This window comes from Zootoca vivipara, chromosome 17, assembly GCF_963506605.1.
Source record: "Zootoca vivipara chromosome 17, rZooViv1.1, whole genome shotgun sequence".
Lineage (NCBI taxonomy): Eukaryota > Metazoa > Chordata > Lepidosauria > Squamata > Lacertidae > Zootoca > Zootoca vivipara.
The window spans coordinates 33,674,855-33,697,317 of NC_083292.1; the positions used below are offsets into that span (position 1 = coordinate 33,674,855).

A 22,463-nucleotide genomic window follows, 5' to 3' on the forward strand; every position below is an offset into this window, starting at 1 on the left:
TTGTCCCTCTGATTTAAGTTGCCAAACACTGATTTCACAAATTTAATATCCTCTGCATAATGCTGGGGGTTGGGCTAGGGGGAGTCACCCAAAATCAGGGCAGGGCTTAAGTAAATGGATAGGAACAGACTTGCAGTGGAATCTGAAAATACAGTAAGTGTTTTTAGCGAGTGATGGGAGGAGCCAGGGCAGAAAGTGGGTGGGACTAGGGGCAAGGCTGGGACAGAATTTGGTAAGCCAGGGGAGGAGCTAGTGTGGAATGTGGGTGGGGCTAAAGTGGAGTCAACAAGGAATCCAGCAAGTGGTGGGAGGACCTAGTGTGGAATGTGGGCGTGGCTAGGGTGGAGTCAAGAGAGTATCCAGCAGGTGATGGGAGGAGCTACTTAGAATGTGGGTGGAGCTAGGGACAGAATCTGACATGCTCAGTGTGGAGCCTAGCAGAATCTCGAGACTACTGGTTTTTCAGATCTCTAATAGGAACCTTGGTATAGTTGTTGGTGCGACAATGACACACTGACTGGAGACTTTCTCCTTTCCTGGCTCCCCCATTCCAAATATCTTACCACCCCATAAGTTTTCAACACAGTGTGTTTTACCAGACACACTTCTAAACCCATCGCAGACACCGACCAAGAAACACCTTCTGCTCTGGTCCATGCAGTAGTCTATTGGGTAGCCTCCCTGAAGCCATCACTGCCATGGGTCTACTGTCTATTTTCTCACTGCGTGGGGGTCAAAACAGGAAGAGAAAGAAGCCACAGGTCCCATGGGTGGTCGAGGACACCCTGAGCCGGTCCGTGGCCCGTAGCGTGGGTGGCTTTGCCGTGGGCATGATCCTTGCCACAGCCTATGGGGCAATGGTCATTTTCGTGCAGGGGTACAACATCTGGTACTGCCTTCTGTCGACCATCACCCTGGCCCTTGGCCTTGGCCTTGGCATGGCCTTCTCACGCAAAGTTCGTGTCACCGTCCTCCTCATGCTGCCGCAGATCTTCTCAAGTAAGTGTGGGGAAACCCAAGACAAGTGAAAATAATGCAGTCCCCAGACAGAATCCACCATTTTGGGAAACGACCCACAGCAAAAGCTGCTATTATTTGGGGGATATTCCTACCCCTAATACTGGTTACTTCAGAGAACAAGGGCTGTAGTCGCTGGGAGAGCATCTGCCTTGCATACACAAGGTCCCAGTTTCGATGCCTGGCATCTCCAGGTAGGCCTGAGAGGAGAGAGCTGCAAACAGCCACACTCCCCACTGCAACGTTTTGTTGAAGCGCCTCACTCAGTGCTGTTGGCAGGGCCTAAGAACTGGCTGGCGACATACAGCTGCGGTTCTGGGGCAGGGGGAGAAAGGCTTCTGTGAGAGGGACCCCCACTCAGCCCCTGACGCTTTTCTATTCCTTCTCCCATCTCTATCGCCCCCTACAGAAGAAGGCAAGACCATGCTGTTGGTCCTGGCATTCGGCTTGGCCATGGAGGGCCCCTTCGCCAACATCATCCGCAACTTCACCCGCTGCGCCGATGCCGTGTCGTGTGGCGCTGAGCTCGCCCTCAACCAGACGGCAGAAATGCTGCAGAGGGCCCGCGAGCCCCTGATCAGTGAGACGACGGGGTTTTGTTGCTGCTGTGCTTGCACCAGCCGTGCACTTTTATTCCTGGCTGGGTTGGAAGTGTATTTTTTTTTAAAGGCAGGGGTTGGAAGATCTCTGTCCACAGGAGTTGAATGTGGCTCTCTAGGCCTCTCTGTCTGGCACTCTGAATTCTCCCCAGGCCACGCCCCTTCTCCCCAGGCCACGCCCCCTCATCACCCCCAGGCCACGCCTCCTCAGAAGCCCAGGCCACGCCTCCTCTCCCCAGGCCATGCTCCCCTCAGCAGCCCAGGCCACACCTCCTCTCCCCAGGCCACGCCCCCTCAGCAGTCCAGCTTCACATCTTCTTTGTGTTTTTTTCTGACATGCTCCCTTGAAGAAGAGGAATGCCTATTGCTTGCCTTACTTGCTCTCCGCAAAGGCAATATTTATCTCCGTGGCCCCACCCACTTTTTGTCTCTGACATCGCCCACCACTAGCATGTGATTCCGCACAAGTTTCCGGAGGAGAGATCTTGCGATCCGCCCTGAAATCTTGTGATGAAGGGCAGTATATAAATCCAATGAATAAACAAATAGCAAAATATAAATCAATCGTAGAATCACAGAATTGTACAGTTGGAAGGGACCCCTGGGGGGGGGGCACCTGGGCCAACCCCCCTGCAGCGCAGGAATCCTCCCCACAGACATCCCTACGTGGGCTCGAACCACCAACCTTCTGGTTAACAGTCAGACACACAATCAAACAAACAACCCGCAGATGCATCTGGTAAACCCCAAAGCAGGACAGAGTGCGGCAGCAACTCCCACCAAACTGGTACCGGTAATTCAGAGGCACATGAAGGCCTCTGACATTGGAGGCAGAACATCTCTACTGTGTCTGGTAGCCATTGCTAGCCTCTGTGATTTTGCTGAATCCACTTTTAAAGCCATCTAAGCTAGTTGCCATCACTGCCTCCTTTTGGAGCATATCCCTTACGTTTCTGTACTGTGTGGACATCCATTTATCTGTCCCGAATTTCCAAACTTTCATCTCCCTCGGGTGCCCAACGGTGTTGATGAGGCAGCCTATCTGCTTTCTCCACGCCAAGCACCCTCATTAACCATCCTAACAGGAGCTGGTGTAACTTGCCATACGTCAGGAAAATTCCTGACACGTCTTGGTTTTCGGGTGCAAAAACGGCGCCAGGGGGGAATTTTGCTGAATTGGCAAAATGTCAGGGGAAAAGCCGGGTGTATGGCAACATGGTGGAAAAAGCAGTGGAAACAGCTCAAAAAGCTTAGAATCACTATTTTTGGGTTAGGTTTCCCCCCCAAAAAAGCTCCAGAATCTGGCAACCCTATCTAGCAACCCTGGCGCTGTTCTTGGTTCTTAGTAGACACCGACCATAATTAAGGTGGGCTGTCTCTCTCTCCCAACATCATCTGCCTAGATGCGCTACGAAAAATCAAGGACATCGCTCAGAAGGCAAAAGTGGTTGGTGACCGCGTCCGAAAGCTTTTCCGATCTGTCATGGACTCTGTACGGCATGTGGGTGAGCTTGCAGGGGCGCAGAATGGGTTGGGATGGGGGGGGATGCGAGAAGCCAAGGAGATGGACAAAAGGGGTTGCGCCCTATAATAAGAGTTTATTATTTATACCCTGCCCATCTGGCTGGGTTTCCTATGGTGTCACCCGTGGGATTAAAGGAGAAGAGAGCTTTTGGCTAATTCCAACCTATCACAAGGCAGCTAATTTACCCACAGAGACTGTCTGTCATTATTACGATTATCATCCTTATCATCTTTGAATTACTAATCACCTTCCAAACAAATGTACAGGTAATAAAAATTAAATGTAATCATAATAATATGTGTTCGTTTGTTTATATACCAAAAGTGGCTTTGGTAAAAAAGAAAAGAAAAAGCAATCAATAAATTTACCGTAATAATAATAATAATGAATGCATCTATAACTCAAAGCGACCTATGGTATATAAACAAACAAACAAACAAACACATCCATTAAAGCTGGCACAAAAGAAGAGAAAAACCTAAACCACGATCCACTTTCCAGTAGGCAGGAATAAAACATCCCACCCAGTTAATGAGGCCACAGATTACTATTATTTACTAATTAGCCGCCCTTCACCCTAAGGTATGATTTACAACATTAAAACAAAATATTAAAAACGATTTAAAACAGCCTACAAGTTACAAGCTAAAGGCCTGGTGAAAGAGGATTGTTTTTTCCCCAGGGCCTAAGATGGTGTCAGGCGGGTCTCTCTGGGGAGAGCTTTCCACAAGCAGAATTAAAAACAGACAAGCAAAGTGCACACTTGTGGAAAAGACCCATTCATCCGGCTGGAAAAACCTGTCAGAACAAAAATATATTCAGTTGTTTCCAGGAAGTGCAGCTAATGGGGTGCCTATCATATCTGGACAGGGATACTGTTCCACAGAACAGGTATAGGCCCCCTAAAAGCCCTGCTCTGAGAGAGTGGATTTCTGAAATCTTTGAGATTTTTAGGAGAGATCCTGCCGCAGACCACAGTGATCTCCTGGATGATGTATAAGGGGTAAGGCTGTCTCTCAAGTAACCTGCTTCCTGAGCTGGAGAAGGACATATTATACCTTGAACTTGGCCCAGCAGAAGACTCGCCGCGAGTTCAAATCCTGCCCGCAGGGTGTTACTGGCCGGCAGCCACAAGCCCCCCCAAGTAGCCTAGCTGCTGCGCTCTGCACGTGCTTCCGACAGGCAAATTCACGCCTTTCTCTTCTGTCCCTTCCTTCCGAGCAGCTCACTGCCTGCGCAACGTGTGGTACTTCCTCCTCAACTTGGGCGAGGTCTGCAACGAGGAGATGGGCACCCCCTACCGGAAGTGCGCCCGTCTCTTTGACGACGCCAAGGACACGTGTGAGCGGGCCATCCCCTTCCTCTACTTCCTCTGCTCCGTCGTCCTGCTCTTCAAGTACCTCTGCGGCCTGGCTAATAGTGAGCATGAACTTTGACCCCTTGACCCTCCTGTCGCCCCTCCAATGGCTGCACTTGACCTCTGACACTAGGGCAGCGGTCAGTGGGATTCTGTTGTCTCCAGCCCTTCATCCCCATACCTCTGACCCTTAGCGTGACCCCTGACCTCTCGTCAATCTAGCCACTGCTTACTGTGACCTCTGACCTCTTGCTAGGCTAATCGCTGTTTAGCATGACCTATGGCCTCTCATTAACCTAGTCCTTGCCCAGTGTGACTCCTGACCTCTGACCCCTGGTTCACTTAGTTTCTGATTAGCATGACCCCTGACCTATGACCTCTTCCGACTTTTCACTGCTTGGCATGACTCCACGTTAGTCTAGTCACTGTTTGTGACCTAGCCAGCACAAACTATGCTTATTCATGATAGACACGGCATAGCTCCTCTAGCTCCTACAAGCCTGGTCACTATTTAGGATGACCCCTGACCTCTGGCCCCTGGGCAGCTTTGTTTCTGCCTACTGTGACCCCTGGCCTTAATCACAGTCCATGAACTGGCCTCTGAGCCCTTCGTCCACCTGCTTAACGCTATCTTTGACCTCTCATGAGCCCTGCTTTGTGTAACCTCTGACCTCTGACCCCTTCGTCATGCTAGTGTGAGCCTTGACCTCTGGTGTCTGTGGCAAATAGCTAGCATGACTCTGGTGCTTCTTCACAAACTCTGCATGGCCCCAACCTCAAACACCGCCGGAGCTCAGCCCTGGAGTCCGACCAGGCCAGACAGAGATGGAATCTAGACACATTTTTAAAAATGCTGTAAAAATGCTTTAAAAAAAAGTTTAAATATATATATTGAATTTGCCAATAGCTCACCATCACCATCTATTGTCACATTTGTATAATGCACTTAAAACGTTATGTTTGCAACTGTATAGCTGAATCCAGAGAGATTTGCAGAAATCAGCCATTTAATAATATATTGTTGGGAGCTATTGGGGCGGGGGAGACTGGTGTGTTATGGTTGTGTTATGTGCTGGCAAGATATATGGTAGCTGCTGTTCATTAGCTTTTCAGACCCCGATTAACTGACAAGAGAAGGGATCGTAATACCAGCGTACCTTAGAGGACTGTTGCATGTGGGCGAATGAGATAATGTGTTGAACTTGCTTTGACCTCACCGAATCACTATATTATTGCTTAGGAGTAGCAGTACTGCTGTGGTTGAGACCAGCCAATGAATGAGTGTGCGGCTGGGAGCTAGACCACCTTGCCCTGCCCTCCTAATGGTCTTGTCTTTTCCTCCCACAGTCCTCCTGGTCTTCTGCATAATCCCACAGTACATAGCACCGTTCCTGCGCCGCAAGGTTGTTGAGCGTGAGTGTGAAGAAAGCTTGGGGGATAAAGCACCTGTCTAGCTCAGGTGGGCCTGAACTGGTGTCTGATCCAGCAGGGCCTTCCCTGAGTTTTTAAGTGGACACCTTTACTTATACAGTACATAGCATCTGATACCGCAAAAGGCTTCCAGAGCAGCCTACATACAATCAAAGCAAGGCAATCCCTACTCCTAAGCTTGCAATCTTTTTTTTTAAAGACACATAAGGTAAAAGGCACAGGGAGGGCAAAGGAAAACTAAACCCAAAACTCAGACCAGGCATAGGCATAGGCAAACTCGGCCCTCCAGATGTTTTGAAACTACAATTCCCATCATCCCTGCGCACCATGAAACAATTGGATGCATAAAAACTGACTCCTTTTGGAATAAAAATTGCCCAGACCTATGAATATGATTTAAAGCTTTACTGACCATGACTCCTTCAAAACAGGTACAAAAACGATCAATGACACACCCAGAAAGTAGTATGAAGCATATGCATATTCAAGCAGAGGTTCTTCTTCTTAAATATATAATATAATTACGATCAGAGCCAAAATCTCTGCCATAGCTGCATCCAGCATAAGGTTATTTGCTGCTGGAGAAACATCATTACCACATCCGTTGCTCCCTGTGGCTTCCAGAGAAAGACTAACAGGCAGCTCCCTTCAGAGATTTGCAGTCAAATACCCCTCACATGATCTAAGGTTAAACACTCACGATACAGCTATCAGAGAACACCAGCAGTTAATTATCAACCTGTTAGAGCTCAGGAAGCTCAAGTGGAATATTCCAACAGTAAACCCTTCGCAATATACATACAGGCATTCTCAATCTCACTGTGCTATTAAACAATTATACTTAACAGTCTTGTGGCGCTGTGAGTCACCAAAACGTGACCTTTTAACAAAGCGATTCAAGCCCCCGCTAGAGTTGTAGTATAGACGTAGCCACCCTTGTTCTCACACCCTCCCATCTCCCCCAATATGCACCAGCGATTGTGGATGTGCTGAACCGCGTGCGACAGGAGTTTGAGTTCAACATCACAGCTGTGCACCACTACGATGTGACCGTCAATGCCAGCAAGAGCCTGTCCCAAGTCGCCTTTGACATCATGGAGGACGTCTCCAGGCGCCTGCAGCCTGCGAAGGAGGCTGTGGGGCTTTTTGGCTATATGTCTACCTTGGTCATTCTTTACCTCTACGTCAAGTGAGTCACAGCAAGGAGGCCAAGAAGAGTGAGGAGCTTCTTTGCCATTCCTAAGACAGGGCTAAGGACTGTCCAGCGGTGGTGGACTACACCTCCCATCATCCCTCACCATTGGTCTTACTAGCTGGGGCTGATGGGAGATGGAGTCCAACACATACCTGCCAAGTTCCTATCTGAGAAATAAGGGACTGGACCGGAAGTAGCAGACCAGAAGTAGCGCTGCCGCCATTTTGGAACTGGGCGGAGCATGCTCAGAAGCGATTTTTGATGCTTCTTTGCCCAGTTCCAAAATGGCCGCCACGCCATAAGTCGCACTGCAGCCATTTTGGAACTGGGCAGAGCTGCATCAAAAGTCGCTTCTGAGCATGCTCTGCCCAGTTCCAAAATGGCCGCTGCGCCAGAATAAACCGGGGGGGGGGGAATCCATTTTTTCAGCTGGGAACAGCTGGAAAAACGGGGGTTTCCCGGGGAATACGGGAGACTTGGCAGCTATGGTCCAACAACCTCCGGAGGATCACCTCTATAAGTTCCATTTGGCTAAACACCACTGTTAAGTTCAATTTGATATGTGATCCCTGATTGGTTGGGAGGACATTTAGACCAGGCGCTGGAAACTGCAGGAGAACAGTGCTTTTTATGCTTGGGTCCCACTGTGAGAGCAGGGTGTTGGGCTTGATGGGCCATTTGCCTGATCCAGCAGGGATCTGCTTATACTTGCGGAGCTAACCTATCAGCCTTTCTCCTGTGAAAGCGACATGGAAATGTCAGCTGCTTGGCTTCAACAGGGCTCTGCTTTACCGGAAGCATTATTTGCACGAGGACAGTTTTGACAACATCTTCATCACCAAGCCATTCCTGGAGATGGACGCAATGCGGAGGAAGAACAAGAAGCCCACTGTCCTGCCATTGTCTGCGAAGGAGTGTACCAAGTACATCCGCCCAAGTAAGGCAGCAACTCTAGAAAGACCCAGCCTGGATGTTCTGGTCTCTGGAGATTATTTACTAAAATGAGAGGCGTTGGGTGGAAACATGAATATGTAGGGTGCAGGGAACCGGGCAGAGGGCCTTCTCGGTAGTGGCGCCTTCCCTGTGGAACGCCCTCCCATCAGATAAATAGGAGAACCACATAACTTTTAGAAGACATCTGAAGGCCGCCCTGTATTGGGAAGTTTTTAATGTTTAATAATAATAATAATAATAATAATAATAATAATAATAATAATGATAATATATTTATACCCCGCCCATCTGGCCGAGTTCCCCCAGCCACTCTGGGCGGCTTCCAACAAAATATTAAAATACAGAAATCCATCAAACATTAAAAGCTTCCCTAAACAGGGCTGCCTTGAGATGCCTTCTAAAGGTCTGGTAGTTGTTTTTCTCTTTGACCTCTGGTGGGAGGGCATTCCACAGGGTGGGTGCCACTACCGAGAAGGCCTTCTGCCTGGTTCCCTGTAACTTGGCTTCTCGTAGCGAGGGAACCGCCAGAAGGCCCTCGGCGCTGGACCTCAGTGTCCGGGCAGAACGATGGGGGAGGAGATGCTCCTTCAGGTATACTGGACCGAGGCTGTTTAGGGCTTTAAAGGTCAGCACCAACACTTTGAATTGTGCTCGGAAACGTACTGGGAGCCAATGTAGGTCTTTCAGGACCGGTGTTATATGGTCTCGGCGGCCGCTCCCAGTCACCAGTCTAGCTGCCGCATTCTGGGTTAGTTGTAGTTTCCGGGTCACCTTCAAAGGTAGCCCCACGTAGAGCGCATTGCAGTAGTCCAAGCGAGAGATAACTAGAGCATGCACCACATTTCATTACGTTTTATATGTGTTGGAAGCCACCCAGAGTGGCTGGGGCAACTGAACCGGATGGGCAGGGTATAAATAATAATAATAATAATAATAATAATAATAATAATAATAATAATATTGCATTACACGCCAAGAGGCCTGTCTGCACTGTACATTTAAAGCAGTACCAAACAACATGGCTCCGCCCCCCCCAAGAATCATGGGAAATGTAGTGTGTTAAGGGTGCTACACACAATGGCAATTTCCAAAGTTTAGCTCAGTGAGGGGAATTGGGAGGTCTCCTAATCATTCTCAGCACCCCAGACAGACTACAGCTCCCACAATTCTTTGGGGGAAAGGATGGTGGTTTAAAGGGGCACCGTAGCGCTTTAAATGGTGTGAATGTGGCCTGAGAGAGAGGCAGATTTCCCCTCACCCTGTGCCCTCCCAGCTGCTATTGCTTCTTCCTCTGCAGCCTCGCTCATATTGCCCCGCAAAGAGCAACTCCGCTACACGCTGGCCATTGTCTCCCTCTTCCGCCAACTGATTCTTGCTGTCCTGCTGATCATTGCTGACTTTTCGGTCTTCTGGCTGTTGGACTTGGTGCGGTATCTGCTGCATGGAGAAATTGTTGCAAGAGGTAACACAACTGGTGGGGTGGTGGCCAATTGTGCAGCCCACCCGCCCCGCCAAAAGAGTACAAGGGTGGACCTGTTTTTGCACTAATTATGGGTGGAGATTCAGGGATTCAGATTCAGACATAACGGCTCCCGTTCAGATCAGGGCCTGAGCCGTGTCTCCCCGCAGCCCCTGTGACGTTGAGCGTCAGTGTCAACGGGACGGGCTACACCGGCGAGATGTACCGCGACATGGTCTCGGCCTTCGAGGTCCTGCAGCGGGGCAACGTCAGCGTCCTGTCCCGGAAATGTCGCCTGCGCCCGTCGGAGCCCGATTACGACGGCTACATCGTCATTGGTAACTGGGGGTGGGCTGGGAAAGGCTTCCTCCCCAGTGGTGGCTGCCTTTGGGGACTGGTAGGACTGGAGGTCCAACAGTAGGTGGAGCCAGAGCAGAGATAACGAATGCTAGCTTTGTCCCCATCTTCTTCCTGGAAGTGCCATCCCATTAGATGCTCCCAGGGAGCCTATCAGATGGGCAGGACACGAATAGCCCCCTCCTGCTTCCGTTCCTGCCTCTGTCCTGTAGAGCAATGGTTTTCAACCAGTGTGCCGTGGCACCCTGGGGTGCCTTGAATTATGGTCAGGGGTGCCGTGGGCAACACTGGCCTCGGACCCTCTTTCTTTCCTTCCCTCCCTCCTCTGATGCCCTCTTGCGTCTCTGCCTCCCAAAGGCTTGCACAGCTGTTTGTTGCAAGCGAATGGCGCCTCTGGGGCTGGCTAGGGGGTGCTTCCCAAGCCCCTGTGGGGCAGTGTGAGGAGGCACCTTTATTTGGGGTGGGGAGGTAGCTCAGAAACCAGGGGCAGTGGCTGTGGCTGCCCAAAGGACTCCCAAGCAGAGGGGAGAAGAGAGGAGGCCGAGGGGACACTTCACAAGGGAGGGTATTTGAAAAAGGGTGAGAGGCTGCCAGCTCTGCAGGCAAGGGGGGACAAAACAGGGCTCCCGAGCCCCCACAGCGGTGCCGCAGAAAGAATGTAGTTGGTCAAGGGAGCCATGGACCCCAAAAGGTTGAGATCCTCTGCTGTAGCGTGGCATGGGGAGGCCAGCAGTAGGTGGCAGCAGCGACAGTGACAGGCAGAGCCACTCCATAATAATAATAATAATAATAATAATAATAATAATAATAATTTATTATTTATACCCCTCCCATCTGGCTGGGTTACCCCAGCCACTCTGGGCAGCTTCCAACAAAATATTAAAATACAATGGCCTGTTAAACATTAAAAGCTTCCCTAAACAGGGCTGCCTTCAGATGTCTTCTAAAAGCCTGGCAGATGTTTTTCTCTTTGACATCTGATGGGAGGGTGTTGTACAGGGTCGGTGCCACTACCGAGAAGGCCCTCTGCCTGGTTCCCTGTAACTTGGCTTCTCGCAGCGAGGGAACTGCCAGAAGGCCCTCGGCGCTGGACCTCCGTGTCCGGGCAGAACTCCAGGACTGGTTGTGGGAGGTTGTGGGCTGGAGCAACCTTCACGAACCTGGCACCCTCAAGATGTTTTGGACCACATTTCCCATCGGCCCCAGGCAGCCGGGCCATTGTGGACTACAACTCCCATCAGTCAATAGCCACGGTGCTCAGGGACGATGGGGAGTTGTAGTTCAAAACGTCTGGAGGGTGCCAGGTTGGTGAAAGGCGGACTTGAAAGGTCCCTATGGGATTGTGGCCACAAGTCTACCTGTAAGGTAGAACTTGGCCACCAGCATCAGGGAAGAAACTAGATGGGGGGGGATACAGATGTCTAAGCCGTATCACTCAGAAGAAAGCGCACCAGAACTTCATATCAGTGACAAAGTACATTAGCTGGAGGAGAGGAAGATTCCCTGGACTGCTGAACTGCTCTGGTCCATGGACTCTCCCATTAAAAGCGCGAAGCTCTGCACCAGCCTCTTGTGGCTGCTTCTGGAATTGCAGGGTGCATGAAATGTTCCGCAAGGGTACAACAGGGGTGTTAGGGGAGCAGGAGTTGCATCGTGCTCCTTCTAGGCTAGTTTGTCCACCTTGGGTCCCCACCTTGCACCCACCTGTCACCTGTGGCTCTTAGAAGCTGCGTCAGCGTGTGACAGCAACCACACTCCGGGAAACATATTTGACTGGCCGGCTAAACCAAGTGAGGGGAGCCGATGGGTCACAAACCCTCGGTGAATTTGGGAATGCCCCTGCGTGCAAAGACAGGCTCTGAAGGATTGAGTGGGCAAGTCCAAGAGTGGGCCCGACAGTCAAGAAGGTGATTTCTGCACCTGCTTTAGAGGGAGGTGAGGGGCAGGTGGGGCTCATATCCCTTGGGAGGCAGAAAACCTGGGAGAAGGAAAGCTCTGATCCCAAACCTCTGCTGCCTTGTGGGATATCTCCGGGGGAAGAAAAGGCTCAGGGACAAACCCTGCACAAATCTGGAGTGGTGTCCCTGAGATGGTTGGGTGGTGCCTTGTAAGCCTCCTTCCGGCAAGCTGGTTTAACAAACTACAGTTCCCAGGATTCTCCGTGTGATATCAGAGTGTGGGGCAGTGGTTAGAGCAGGCATCCCCAAACTTATTAGCTAGGGATCATGGGAGTTGTAGGCCAAAACATCTGGAGGGCCGCAGTTTGGGGATGCCTGGGTTAGAGTGTCGGGCTAGGACGGGGGGGGGGGAGAGAGAGACCAGGGTTCAAATCCCTACTTGGCCATGAAGCTCACTGGAGGACCTTGGGGCAGTCGCTGCCTCTTGGCCTAACCTGCCTGCCTTGTTGTGGGGATTAACTGAATTGAACCATGCACGCCACATCAAGTTCCGGGGGGGGGGGGAGAGGATGGATATAAATGCCCCAAATAAGTAGATAAAGTAAGTGGTGTGACCCGGCAGTTGCTCCTTCAAACCTCTCACTCACCCATCTCCCAGGTCTCATGTACGGCGTCTGTTTCTTCATCGCCATCTTCGGCACTTACATACAGCGCCTGCGGCGGGCGGTGTGTGCTTGGTACTATCCCTCCCGTGAACAGGTGAGTGACTCTACACACACACACACACGTCCTTTGATCGGGGAGGAATTTAGCTTTAGGTGGGCTAATAAGCCAAAGATGTATGGAGTGGGAGGAGTTTGTTTCTCTTCCCTTTCCTCTGCAATCGATAACTTTGGCTTCGAATTACAAGAAAGGAGATTCCGACTAAACATCAGGAAGCACTTTCTGACAGCAAGAGCTGCTCAGCAGTGGAAAGGTCTCCCTCGAGAGGTGGTGGGGTCTCCTTCCTTGAAGGTTTTTGGTGTGTGTTTTTTTAAAGCAGAAGTTGGATGACCATCCGTTGTGGATGCTTTAGTTGAAATTCCTGCATTTGAGGGGTTACACTAGATGGGGGTCCCTTGCAACTCTACGATTCTAACCACAGCACCACCTTGAGCCACCTGTCCACCTCAACTCCTGCTTTTTTCTGCATGCGGCCTTCACCCCAACTAATTCCCTGGGCGCCTGGTCTCCTGCTCAACCCAGTGACCTTATTTCCCCGCAACGATTCTCTAGGAGCGCACCTGTTACCTCTACAACACCATCCTGACACGAAGGACGGGGCTGGCCCAAGCCGTGCTAAAGGCCGTGAGGAATCGCTCAGCAGATGGGGGACACACCAACATTTTGCTGGTCCTCGCAGCTAAGTAAGCCCCCAAACCCTTTCCCCACAATGGAAGGAAAGAGTTGTAGTCTATGATGGTCGTGCCAGCAGGGGCTGATGGGACTTGTAGTCAAAAACATTGGACACACAATTCTGTTGTCGTCGTTGTCAGAAATGCTTTCCATCCGATATCCTTTTCCTTCTGGCCAGAGCACAGGAAATACAACCTATCCATCATCCTACATTTGAGAAATATATTTTCAGGACACACTTTGGTTGTGATTCTGATTTGTTTCACGCTGATTTTAATGCTTTATTTTATACTGGTGTAACCTGCCCAGGGACCTTCTGGTGAAGGGCAGGTTGTAATAATAGGGTTGAGGAACCTGCAGACAGTTGTGGCTGATGCCCTGGGATCTTTGGATAAGGGTGGTATATAAATCAAAACGACGACGTTGCACCTGCACAGAGATAAAAGCAGAGACTGATGGTGCTTTTGCAGAATCTTGACATGCAGTGTGTTGTGTCTCCGTTTGTGTGTGTGAGAGAGAAATAGACATCCCCCATGGGTCTCCTCCGCAGGTCTCGACTGTGCTCGTGGCTGGTCAAGAAACTGGGCGTGCACGAGTCCTACTGCATGGGCTGCGGGAAGATCCGCAAGGACACGGACAGCGAGGACTTTGTCACCTGCAGTACGCAGGGATGCCGAGGTTGGAAGCCGGGGCAGGGAGAGGGAGGCTGTGGGGCAAAGGCGAGGCCCAGAAAGGCTGTAAAAGGCGGGTGGAGTCGATAATATTCTGCAGGATGTAGTTACTGGCCGCTGCCGCAGGAGTAGGCAGCCTCAGGCCCAGAGGGCTAATGCAGCCTTCCAAACCTCTCTATCTGGAGCGTTCCCCAGGCCACAGCCTTCACCAAGCCTGCTCCCGACCCTGCTTGCATGTTCTTGCCTGGCCAGACTGTGTCCTTGAATTCTGATCCTGTTTCTCACTTGTTTGGACGGAGACTAGAGCGCCGGGCGGGGTGCGTGGCAGTGAGGGTAGGAACTAGCTTGCTGTAACAGGTTAAACTTATACCCTTTGCTCTGTCCATTTTTACTTAAGTATTTTTATTTATTCATGTGATTTTGGCGGTTGGGGGTGGGGGGCAGCGAGCTATGCCCATGTCTTGAGCTGAAAAAGTTTCCGTATGTACCCTTGGGATTGTCCCCCAGGAAATCTGTACGGCAGTGGTGGGAGAGCACAGTCCAGGAGGCAAATGCGGCCCTCCAAGCCTGTCTGTCTGGCCCTCAGGACTCTCCCCCAGGCCACACCCCCATCACTGGCCACACCCCTTCTCTCCAGGCCACACCCCTCACTGGCCTTGCCTTCACACCCTGATCTTTCCTGGATAAGAGGAGTGTGTGGAAAGTGAACCACCTTATATTGCTCCTCTCACTCTGCCATTGCTCTTCCTATCTTTGTCTCTGCCCCCGCCCACTCAGAGGGTTGATAAAGGTATCCCAGCCTAGCTCGCCTTACGCCCCGTGACTCTCCCCATCCCGTCTCCGCAGGTATCTACTGTCCGGACTGCTACAAACTCCTGGACAACATGTGCTCCATCTGCATGGCACCCTTAACCTACCAGGGAGACATGGACGAGGAGGTGTGAGTGATAAACTTCATGTTTCCATTGCCCTCACTTAGTAAATCATGTCAGCCTCTCTAGGAGCTAATTCTGCAGCGCCTCTCCTGCCGCACCCATGCATGCACGCAAAGAAGTGATGAAATGATTTAGAGCTTACACGTCGTTGGCGCTGAAACCATGGCAAAGGAACTGTGGCGTAGTGGTTAGAGCACTGGGGTAGGTCCTGGCAGTGGAGTAGTGGGGGGGGGGCAGTGGGGCTGTTGCCCTGGGTGCAAAATGGGGGGGGGATTTCAAAAGAAAAAGAACCATATTGAGGGGGTTTTTTAAAAAAAAATCAAGCAGTGTAAAATTTTCATGAAACTAATAATAACAATAAAATAAACGGCCTCTACTGCTCCTGTCCCCTCCCCAGCTTCCTTCTCCCTGCTGAGAAGACCCTTCTCCGCCACCATTGCTGCTGCCGTCCGGCCCTGACAGGAACCATGGGTTATGGGGCGCAATACTTGCCTTGCCCCAGGTACTGGCAACCCATCGCTACACTATTGGGACCTGGGAGACCAGGGTTCAAATCCCCACTCTGCCAGGATGTTTCCTGGGTGACCCTGGGCCAGTCACCGCTTCTCAGCCTAACCTACCTCGTAGAATTGTGGAATCGCAGAGTTGGAAGGGACCACGAGGGTCATCTAGTCCAACCCCCTGCAATACAGGAATCTTTCGTCCAGCGTGGGGCTCGAACCCCACAATTCTGAGGTTGTGAGTCTCATGCTCTACCGACTGAGCTTCTGGGGAGTGTATGCCACCTTGAGCGCCCCCTCATTTTTACATATGGATGTAAAAATAAGTGATAATTTTTTTAAAAAAAAACCAAAACCAAAAAAATCATAGAAAGTCACCTCACACCCAGTGAGACCGCTGGTCCCTCTTGGCCAGTCTTGAGACTGGCAGCAGCTCTCGAGACTTTGAGGCAGTGTGCCTCCCCCTGTCCTACCCAGAGATGCATGCAGAGCAGGTGCTCCACTCACTAAGCCACACAGCCCTTCTCTTTCATCCAGGGATTCCAGCGACGAAGAGGCCATGGCTCTGTGGACCAAGGCAGTGCAGTCGCTCAGCGGGTCGCCAGACAAGGAACGGCAGAAGCAGCGGCGACTGCTGAGGGCACGGATCGAGCGGGCCGTGAAAGGGCGCGGGGGCTGCCGCCGGTTACCCCCTGAACTGGCCAAGAAGATCCTGGAGCAGCTGAAGGAGCAGGAAGGGAGCAGCAGCAGCAGCAGCAGCAGCGAAGACGACGACGACACATCTAGCAGCTCTGAGGAAGACGGCTCCTCGGGGTCGACATCCAGGTGAGGGCAAGGCATCGTGGGAAAGTGCCTTATTATCCCAGGAGTCACACCATTGGGGCCATCTAGCTCAATACTGTCTACACTGACTGCCAGCAGTTCTTTCGCAGCCCACTGGGAGGGCTGGCACCTAGGAGCTCCCAGGAGCTGGAGCTCTGGGGCCTTGTCTCTAGAAATAAAACAAAGATGCCAGTCCTCAGGGTTCTGGGCTGGTCAAAACAGTAACACAGGAAAGCTGCAATCTGTGCCCCGCACCGGCAAGCAGGGGCTTTTCAGGGGTTCAGATAGGGAGTCTATCCTAGCCTGGCCTGGAGATGCCAGGGAATGAACCCAAAGCAGAGGCCCCCCCCCATTAAGAGCCGCCGTTGTTCATCCCAAACACTGTTTTGTGCCATTGGCAGTTGTGGGACAGACAGGCAGTCAACCGGCAGCACTGTGGCCCAGCCACAAAGGGGCGTGCCAAAGCCACAACTGCGCCTGTTGAATTCCTGCCTGCCGGACAGCTCATGACAGCAGAGAATACACCAGGGAAGGGGAAATTCGGCTCTTCCAGGTGTTGTTGGATGCCATGGGGGAAGTCGTGTGCATAGTTGTAGCAACCTCTGAGCATCTGGAATGCTCCACCCAATGTGCCTCTGGTTCTGCCCCCCACATGCCCCCCACAGAAGGTGGTGTGGGAAGCAAACCTTGACCTTACAGAGGGTTTTTTTTTTATAAAAAAAAACCCCTCATCAAGCCTGAATCATTTCTTAAAATTATTCTGCCGAGATCGTCTCATTTTTAAGACGTCCCTTTGCAAGCAGCTTCAAGCACCTCGGGCGAGCGGGAAAAGTGAGGCTATGAAACCATTTAAAATTAAATGAGATTTCCTATATCACCCACCCCTTTCTCCCCCCTCCCCCCACTTCCAGCAGCCTCGATTTCAGCTACCAGAAGGAAGTGGAGACCAGCAGCGGTGAGGAGCTGGAGGAGGTGAAAAGTGAAAAGAGGTCTGGCCCAAAAAAGTAGGGAGGGAGGCAGAGAACGAGGTTCTGTCACCTCCCATAAAGAGAGGAAGTATGTATGGCAATAAATTAGGTATCAGTGCCTTCTATTTTCAATATACAGCCAGGGCATGCTGGTCCTTAAGCAGTCAGAATTGCACCATCCACCCGCAAGCAGGAGGGAATCTTGGTTTGCCAAAATGTCACACACATCCTGAGAGGTATTTAGGAAAAGCCTAAGGGACATGGTATGGGATGCAGGTGGCGCTGTGGGTTAAACCACAGAGCCTAGGGCTTGCCGATCAGAAGGTCGGCGGTTCGAATCCCCGAGACGGGGTGAGCTCCCATTGCTCGGTCCCAGCTCCTGCCAACCTAGCAGTTCAAAAGCACGTCAAAGTGCAAGTAGATAAATAGGTACCGCTCCGGCGGGAAGGTAAACGGCGTTTCCGTGTGCTGCTCTGGTTCGCCAGAAGCGGCTTAGGCATGCTGCCCACATGACCCGGAAGCTGTCTGCGGACAAACGCTGGCTCCCTCGGCCAGTAAAAGTGAGATGAGCGGCGTAACCCCAGAGTCGTCCGCGACTGGATTTAATGGTCAGGGGTCCCTTTACCTTTAAGGGACGTGGTGGAATACCCTAGGAATACCCTAAAATCAGTCCAGTGAGGACTGAGCATTCTCAGTGGCCGCACAGTGCAGGAATTGCGGCTAAAGTATCTGACAGATGGCTGTCCAGGCTCTGTTTGAAAACGTCCGATAGAGAGTCCACCAGCTTCTGAGGTGCTCCATCCCACAGTCAAAAAAATTCTTCCTAAGGTTTAATAAGAATCTCCTCTCTTGCCACTCGAATCCCTGCGGCGTTTTGCTGGAGGTGCTACATGGATATAATTATTACCCTCTCCCACATCCCCATGTGGAAGCCACAGCCAAAAAGCATGGTCACCCCTCAGTAGTAGAAGGAGGAGGAGTTTTGCTCGCCACATATTTTCCCTTCCAGGGCAGGAATTTGTGCAAGACGTGTATATAGAATCATAGAATCATAGAGTTGGAAGAGACCACAAGGGCCATCCAGTCCAACCCCCTGCCAAGCAGGAAACACCATCAAAGCATTCCTGACAGATGGCTGTCAAGCCTCTGCTTAAAGGCCTCCAAAGAAGGAGACTCCACCGCACTCCTTGGTAGCAAATTCCACTGCCTAACAGCTCTTACTGTCAGGAAGTTCTACCTAATGTTTAGGTGGAATCTTCTTTCTTGTAGTTTGAATCCATTGCTCCATGTCCGCTTTTCTGGAGCAGCAGAAAACAACCTTTCTCCCTTCTCTATATGACATCCTTTGATATATTTGAACATGGCTATCATATCACCCCTTAACCTTCTCTTCTCCAGGCTAAACATGCCCAGCTCCCTAAGCCGTTCCTCATAAGGCATCGTTTCCAGGCCTTTGACCATTTTGGTTGCCCTCCTCTGGACACGTTCCAGCTTGTCAGTATCCTTCTTGAACTGTGGTGCCCAGAACTGGACACAGTACTCCAGGTGAGGTCTGACCAGAGCAGAATACAGTGGTACTATTACTTCCCTTGATCTAGATGCTATACTCCTATTGATGTGTATTGTGTGTGTGTGTGTGTGTGTGTGTGTGTGTGTGTGTGTGTGTGTGTGCGTGTGTGCTTTTGTTTTTCTTCTGGGGGGACATAGTACATATACCCCTAAACATTTTGTGATTCTTTGTACTTTTGTCCATTTACTGTATTTATTTCCCCCGATTTGAACTATAAAATGGTGGTTGAACTATAAAATGGTGGTTAGAGTACCCCTAAACATATTTTTTTAATAGAAAAAAGCACTGCACACACAATGTGGCAGCAGCCGGCCTAGTGGCACCTCCTGGCACAGGTAATGCCACGTGCAGCAGGTAATGCAAGCCACCTCGCTCCACCTTTTCTGGGAGAATTTTTGACCATGAAGGCAAGGCTACAGACACCAACGCAAACCCAAAATTTCCCCTGCTTTCCTTTTTTATTGTCAAGCAGCCTCAACGGACAACAGTCACCGGGAATACCAGCACATTAATAATATTAAAAAACAAATTAAATGGGCGGGAAGGTGAACACCCCATCCGTCTTTTCCACATACCTGCCCCCACAGCCATCTGGGAAAATATGCACATTTTTGCTAGCGCGCCCAGAGAAAGGCAATGAGGGGAGTGTTTTTTTCCCATTTATCTCCAGCTGTCCCCCCCCCCCCCCAAATCACCAAATCGCTGCTGCAGGAAGAGTCTAAGAGGAGGGGTTTTTCCAGACAGGGAAGACAGGGTGAGGTGTAGCTGAGGTATTGCAGGGTAAGGTGGAAGAAGCGGTTTTTCTTTGCACTTCAAGTAGGCTAAAGATTCAAGTTTAAACATACAGGCACTTTTTTTTAAAAAAAGGGAAGACGACATGGGGCTCTCACCAGAGACCCGCCCTCCCTCTTTTCACCTAACGAGAGGCTCCCCAAAAAAACACCTGCGGGGAGGGTGGGGGGAATTGCGACAGGGTTGGGGGTGGAAGGGAAAGCAGAGTTTGGGGAGGGGGGAATAATATATTACATCATCTCTTAAATATAGATTAAACTCTGTGCTAATACTCTAGGGACGGACTTTCCCCTGTGCTCCCCAAACGCCACCTCTCTCTAACCCAACCCACCGGCTGTTTTGCCCCCTCCAGAGAGATGAGGGGGCCCCCAGAAATTTTAGGAATGTGCAAATGGGGGTGAGGGGTTAGACCTGATTCCTAACCACCACCGAGGAGTGTGTCAGTCCGAACCCTCCCCGCCCTCAAATTGCAGGCAAAAACCCTAGTGCAATGGTGGAGGAGGAAAATTAAAGTGGGGTGGGGGGTGTTGTGTCAACACAACGGGGTCGTTGCCTTTTTGTGCAAAGGTTTACCTGACACCTGTTGCTGTGGAATGAAACTTCTGTGGGGAGGGGTTTTTTTGGGTGGAGGAGGCAAACCCCAAGTTGATGGTCCGTCCCCCGCCAAGTGCTAAAACCAATCTTCTTGCAAGGAGTTCTGGGTCTTGGTGTGGAAGAGCTATGGGGATGTGGGTCAGAAGCCTTGTTTCGGGGGCATCCTCCTACCCCCAAAAAAACAAGCTGGGGGGGGGGACGGGTTGCTGCTGGGACCAGCCCATTGCACTGTGCAAGGACGCCACCAGGAAGCGTCGAGGGCCGAGCAGGGGGCTCTCTGTGCAAAAAAGGAGGTGCAGTCGATATAGGGAGCAGGCACCGTCCCTGGGTGGTGTGGAAAAAACACCCCCTGCTTTCCCTTCCCCACCATGCAAAGGTAAGGGCCTCCCCCTCACCCCCTCCTCAAAAAGCAGGTTCCAGTCTCTGGGCCCAGAATAATATAAAGATCTTCTTTTCTTTCTCCTGCCTCCTCAGAAATAAAATTCTGCAGGGATCAAAGCCAGGAAACCTGGCACACTCCTAAAAAGCTCCTCAACCTGACATTTTCGCCTTAAGAAAAATAAATAAATCTAGTCGTCCCATCCTAGCCTCCCTAATGTGGGGGTCAGAGCACCCCCCAAAAGTGCAGGGTCTGGGGGGGCCACCAACCACTCCCCCCCTTCCCAAAGTTATATAATTCTCTTGTTTTCTTAGGGGAAAAAATCAGGATTCCCTCCCACGCCACCCCCCTCCCAAATAGCGCTACCCCTATTTAATTGCTTATTTCATTGATCCTGAGCATATGAACCCTCTCCCTTGCTTTTCTGCCCTCCCACCACCCCAACCCCACCTGCTTTGGTTCATTAACTGCCCCCTTACACCTTTGAGGGGCTGCTAAAGGCACCAAATCAGTGCGCCAGGGAGGGGCGGGTCATAGTGCATCTCGTCTCCGTCGCCGCGGCAACAGAAAGGGTGGGGAAATAGTGCATCCAGGCCTGGACCACGGCCTAGTCCCCGGAGTCGCCGTGGCAACGGCCAAAGCAAAGAAGGCCTGAGGCCTAGTCTGGGGGGGGGAGCCTACGCCGTTTCCGCCTCTGCCTCCGCCGCCGGCCCGTCGTCCGTCGCCATTCCCTCCTCGAGGCCTTCCTCCTCCTCCTCTTCCTCGTCCTCCTCCTCTTTGACGTGAGGAGACAGGGCTTGCTGGGCGCGGGCCGGATCCCAGTAGCCGCGGGCGAGCGAGAGGCCCAGCCCCTCCGCCTGCCCGTTGGTCAAGTCGTGGTCGGCCGAGGGCGTCCCCGCGGCAGGCAAGGAGTCGGGCTCGGGCCCGCGGCGCCGGCGCCTGGTGCGCACCTCCAGGCAGTTCTGGCCCTTGAGGTGGCGCTGCAGGTGGTCGTCCTTGGCGAAGGCCTTGTGGCATAGGCAGCACTCGTAGGGACGGGCGCCCGTGTGGAGGTGCAGGTGGTTCTTCAGGTCGTAGCTGTGCAGGAAGCGGGCCGTGCAGTGCGGGCAGGAGTAGGGGCGCTCTCCCGTGTGCTTACGCATGTGGATCTTGAGCTTGTCGTTCCTGCGAGGGGGGAAAGGGGGGAAGACAGGAGATTTTCATCAGCAAGAGCTTAGGGAAACCTCTGCCCACGACCCAGCAGCATCTTCCTTGCTTGTGGGCAACCTCCGCTTCAAACAAGAGCGCTGCTAGTCCTTATGAAGCGGAGAGGAACCCAGCGGACCACACGGAATTAAGGCTGGGTGATATATTATTTGAAACAGGCCTGAAGTCCACATTGTGATACTGTATCTGTTTCATAATTTTCAACCTGGCAATGTATCAGACCCTATTTTCCAGGGACCTTCCCGGATTTACAAAAAGCCATCCTGGTTTCTGATTTGATTCCGGAACGTCCTGCTTTTCCTTAGGAAGTTTCCTAGTTTTCACTGGAGAAATGTTAAGAGGATATGGAGTTATCCAACCCCCAAGCCATCTAAAAGTTTTAAAATGTTTAATGTTTTATTATGTTTTCATATATGTCGCCCAGAGTGGATGGGGCATCATAGTCAGATGGGTGGTGTGAGGGGCAAGGGGTATCGCGAAGCCCCTCCCCTCCTGAGTTCCAGCCCAGCCCAGAGCACGACTGAGAGCAGGGAAAGCTCCAGCTCCAGTGGGGAAACAGGAAGTGGGATCCAAGGCTCTGGCAGGGTAGAAGAGCCAGCGTCCCAGGTGGGACAGGAAGGAGGAAAGAGGGGGGGCAGACCCATCCCCCCAACTCCGGAACTTCGCAGAAAGCGTCGGGGAAAGAGGATGGGGCTCCCCAAGTTGTTATGCTGGCGCAAGACGCGCCAAAAGCCATTCGGAGGTTCTGATGAAAGCTGAAGAGATGTGTCTCTGTAAATAGCTCTACCTTTAGCACTGTAAATAAGCAGCACCAATAAAAAGATAAAATGCAGAGCGGT

General features: G+C 51.5%; 2 protein-coding genes across 6 annotated transcripts in view; one reads left to right on the plus strand and one right to left on the minus strand.

Annotated features, from left to right (window-relative positions):
- Positions 1-698: 698 nt before the first annotated feature.
- Positions 699-17,123, plus strand: DCST2 (DC-STAMP domain containing 2). Its single transcript, XM_035098882.2, has 15 exons — positions 699-999; positions 1,427-1,597; positions 3,020-3,121; positions 4,366-4,560; positions 5,846-5,911; positions 6,905-7,118; positions 7,904-8,061; positions 9,376-9,540; positions 9,708-9,875; positions 12,451-12,551; positions 13,068-13,198; positions 13,738-13,865; positions 14,705-14,798; positions 15,831-16,118; positions 17,027-17,123. Exons 1-15 carry the CDS (start codon positions 699-701, stop codon positions 17,121-17,123), a joined length of 2,379 nt encoding a protein of 792 aa, XP_034954773.2.
- Positions 15,116-22,463, minus strand: part of ZBTB7B (zinc finger and BTB domain containing 7B) — a 61,465-nt gene continuing 54,117 nt past the window's right edge. For all 5 annotated transcript variants that reach the window (XM_060269745.1, XM_035097667.2, XM_060269746.1 and 2 more), the window contains exon 3: positions 15,116-21,582. In XM_060269745.1, the coding sequence (XP_060125728.1) occupies positions 21,096-21,582 (487 nt within the window). In that variant the 3' untranslated portion in view covers positions 15,116-21,095. The remainder of the gene's footprint in view (positions 21,583-22,463) is intronic.

Excerpts from the sequence above, each read along its gene's own strand:
- DCST2 (XM_035098882.2), top strand. The coding sequence starts at position 699 with ATGGGTCTACTGTCTATTTTCTCACTGCGTGGGGGTCAAAACAGGAAG. Across the intron at positions 1,598-3,019 it reads GGCCCGCGAGCCCCTGATCA|ATGCGCTACGAAAAATCAAG; the intron begins GTGAGACGACGG and ends TCATCTGCCTAG. Across the intron at positions 3,122-4,365 it reads GGACTCTGTACGGCATGTGG|CTCACTGCCTGCGCAACGTG; the intron begins GTGAGCTTGCAG and ends CCTTCCGAGCAG.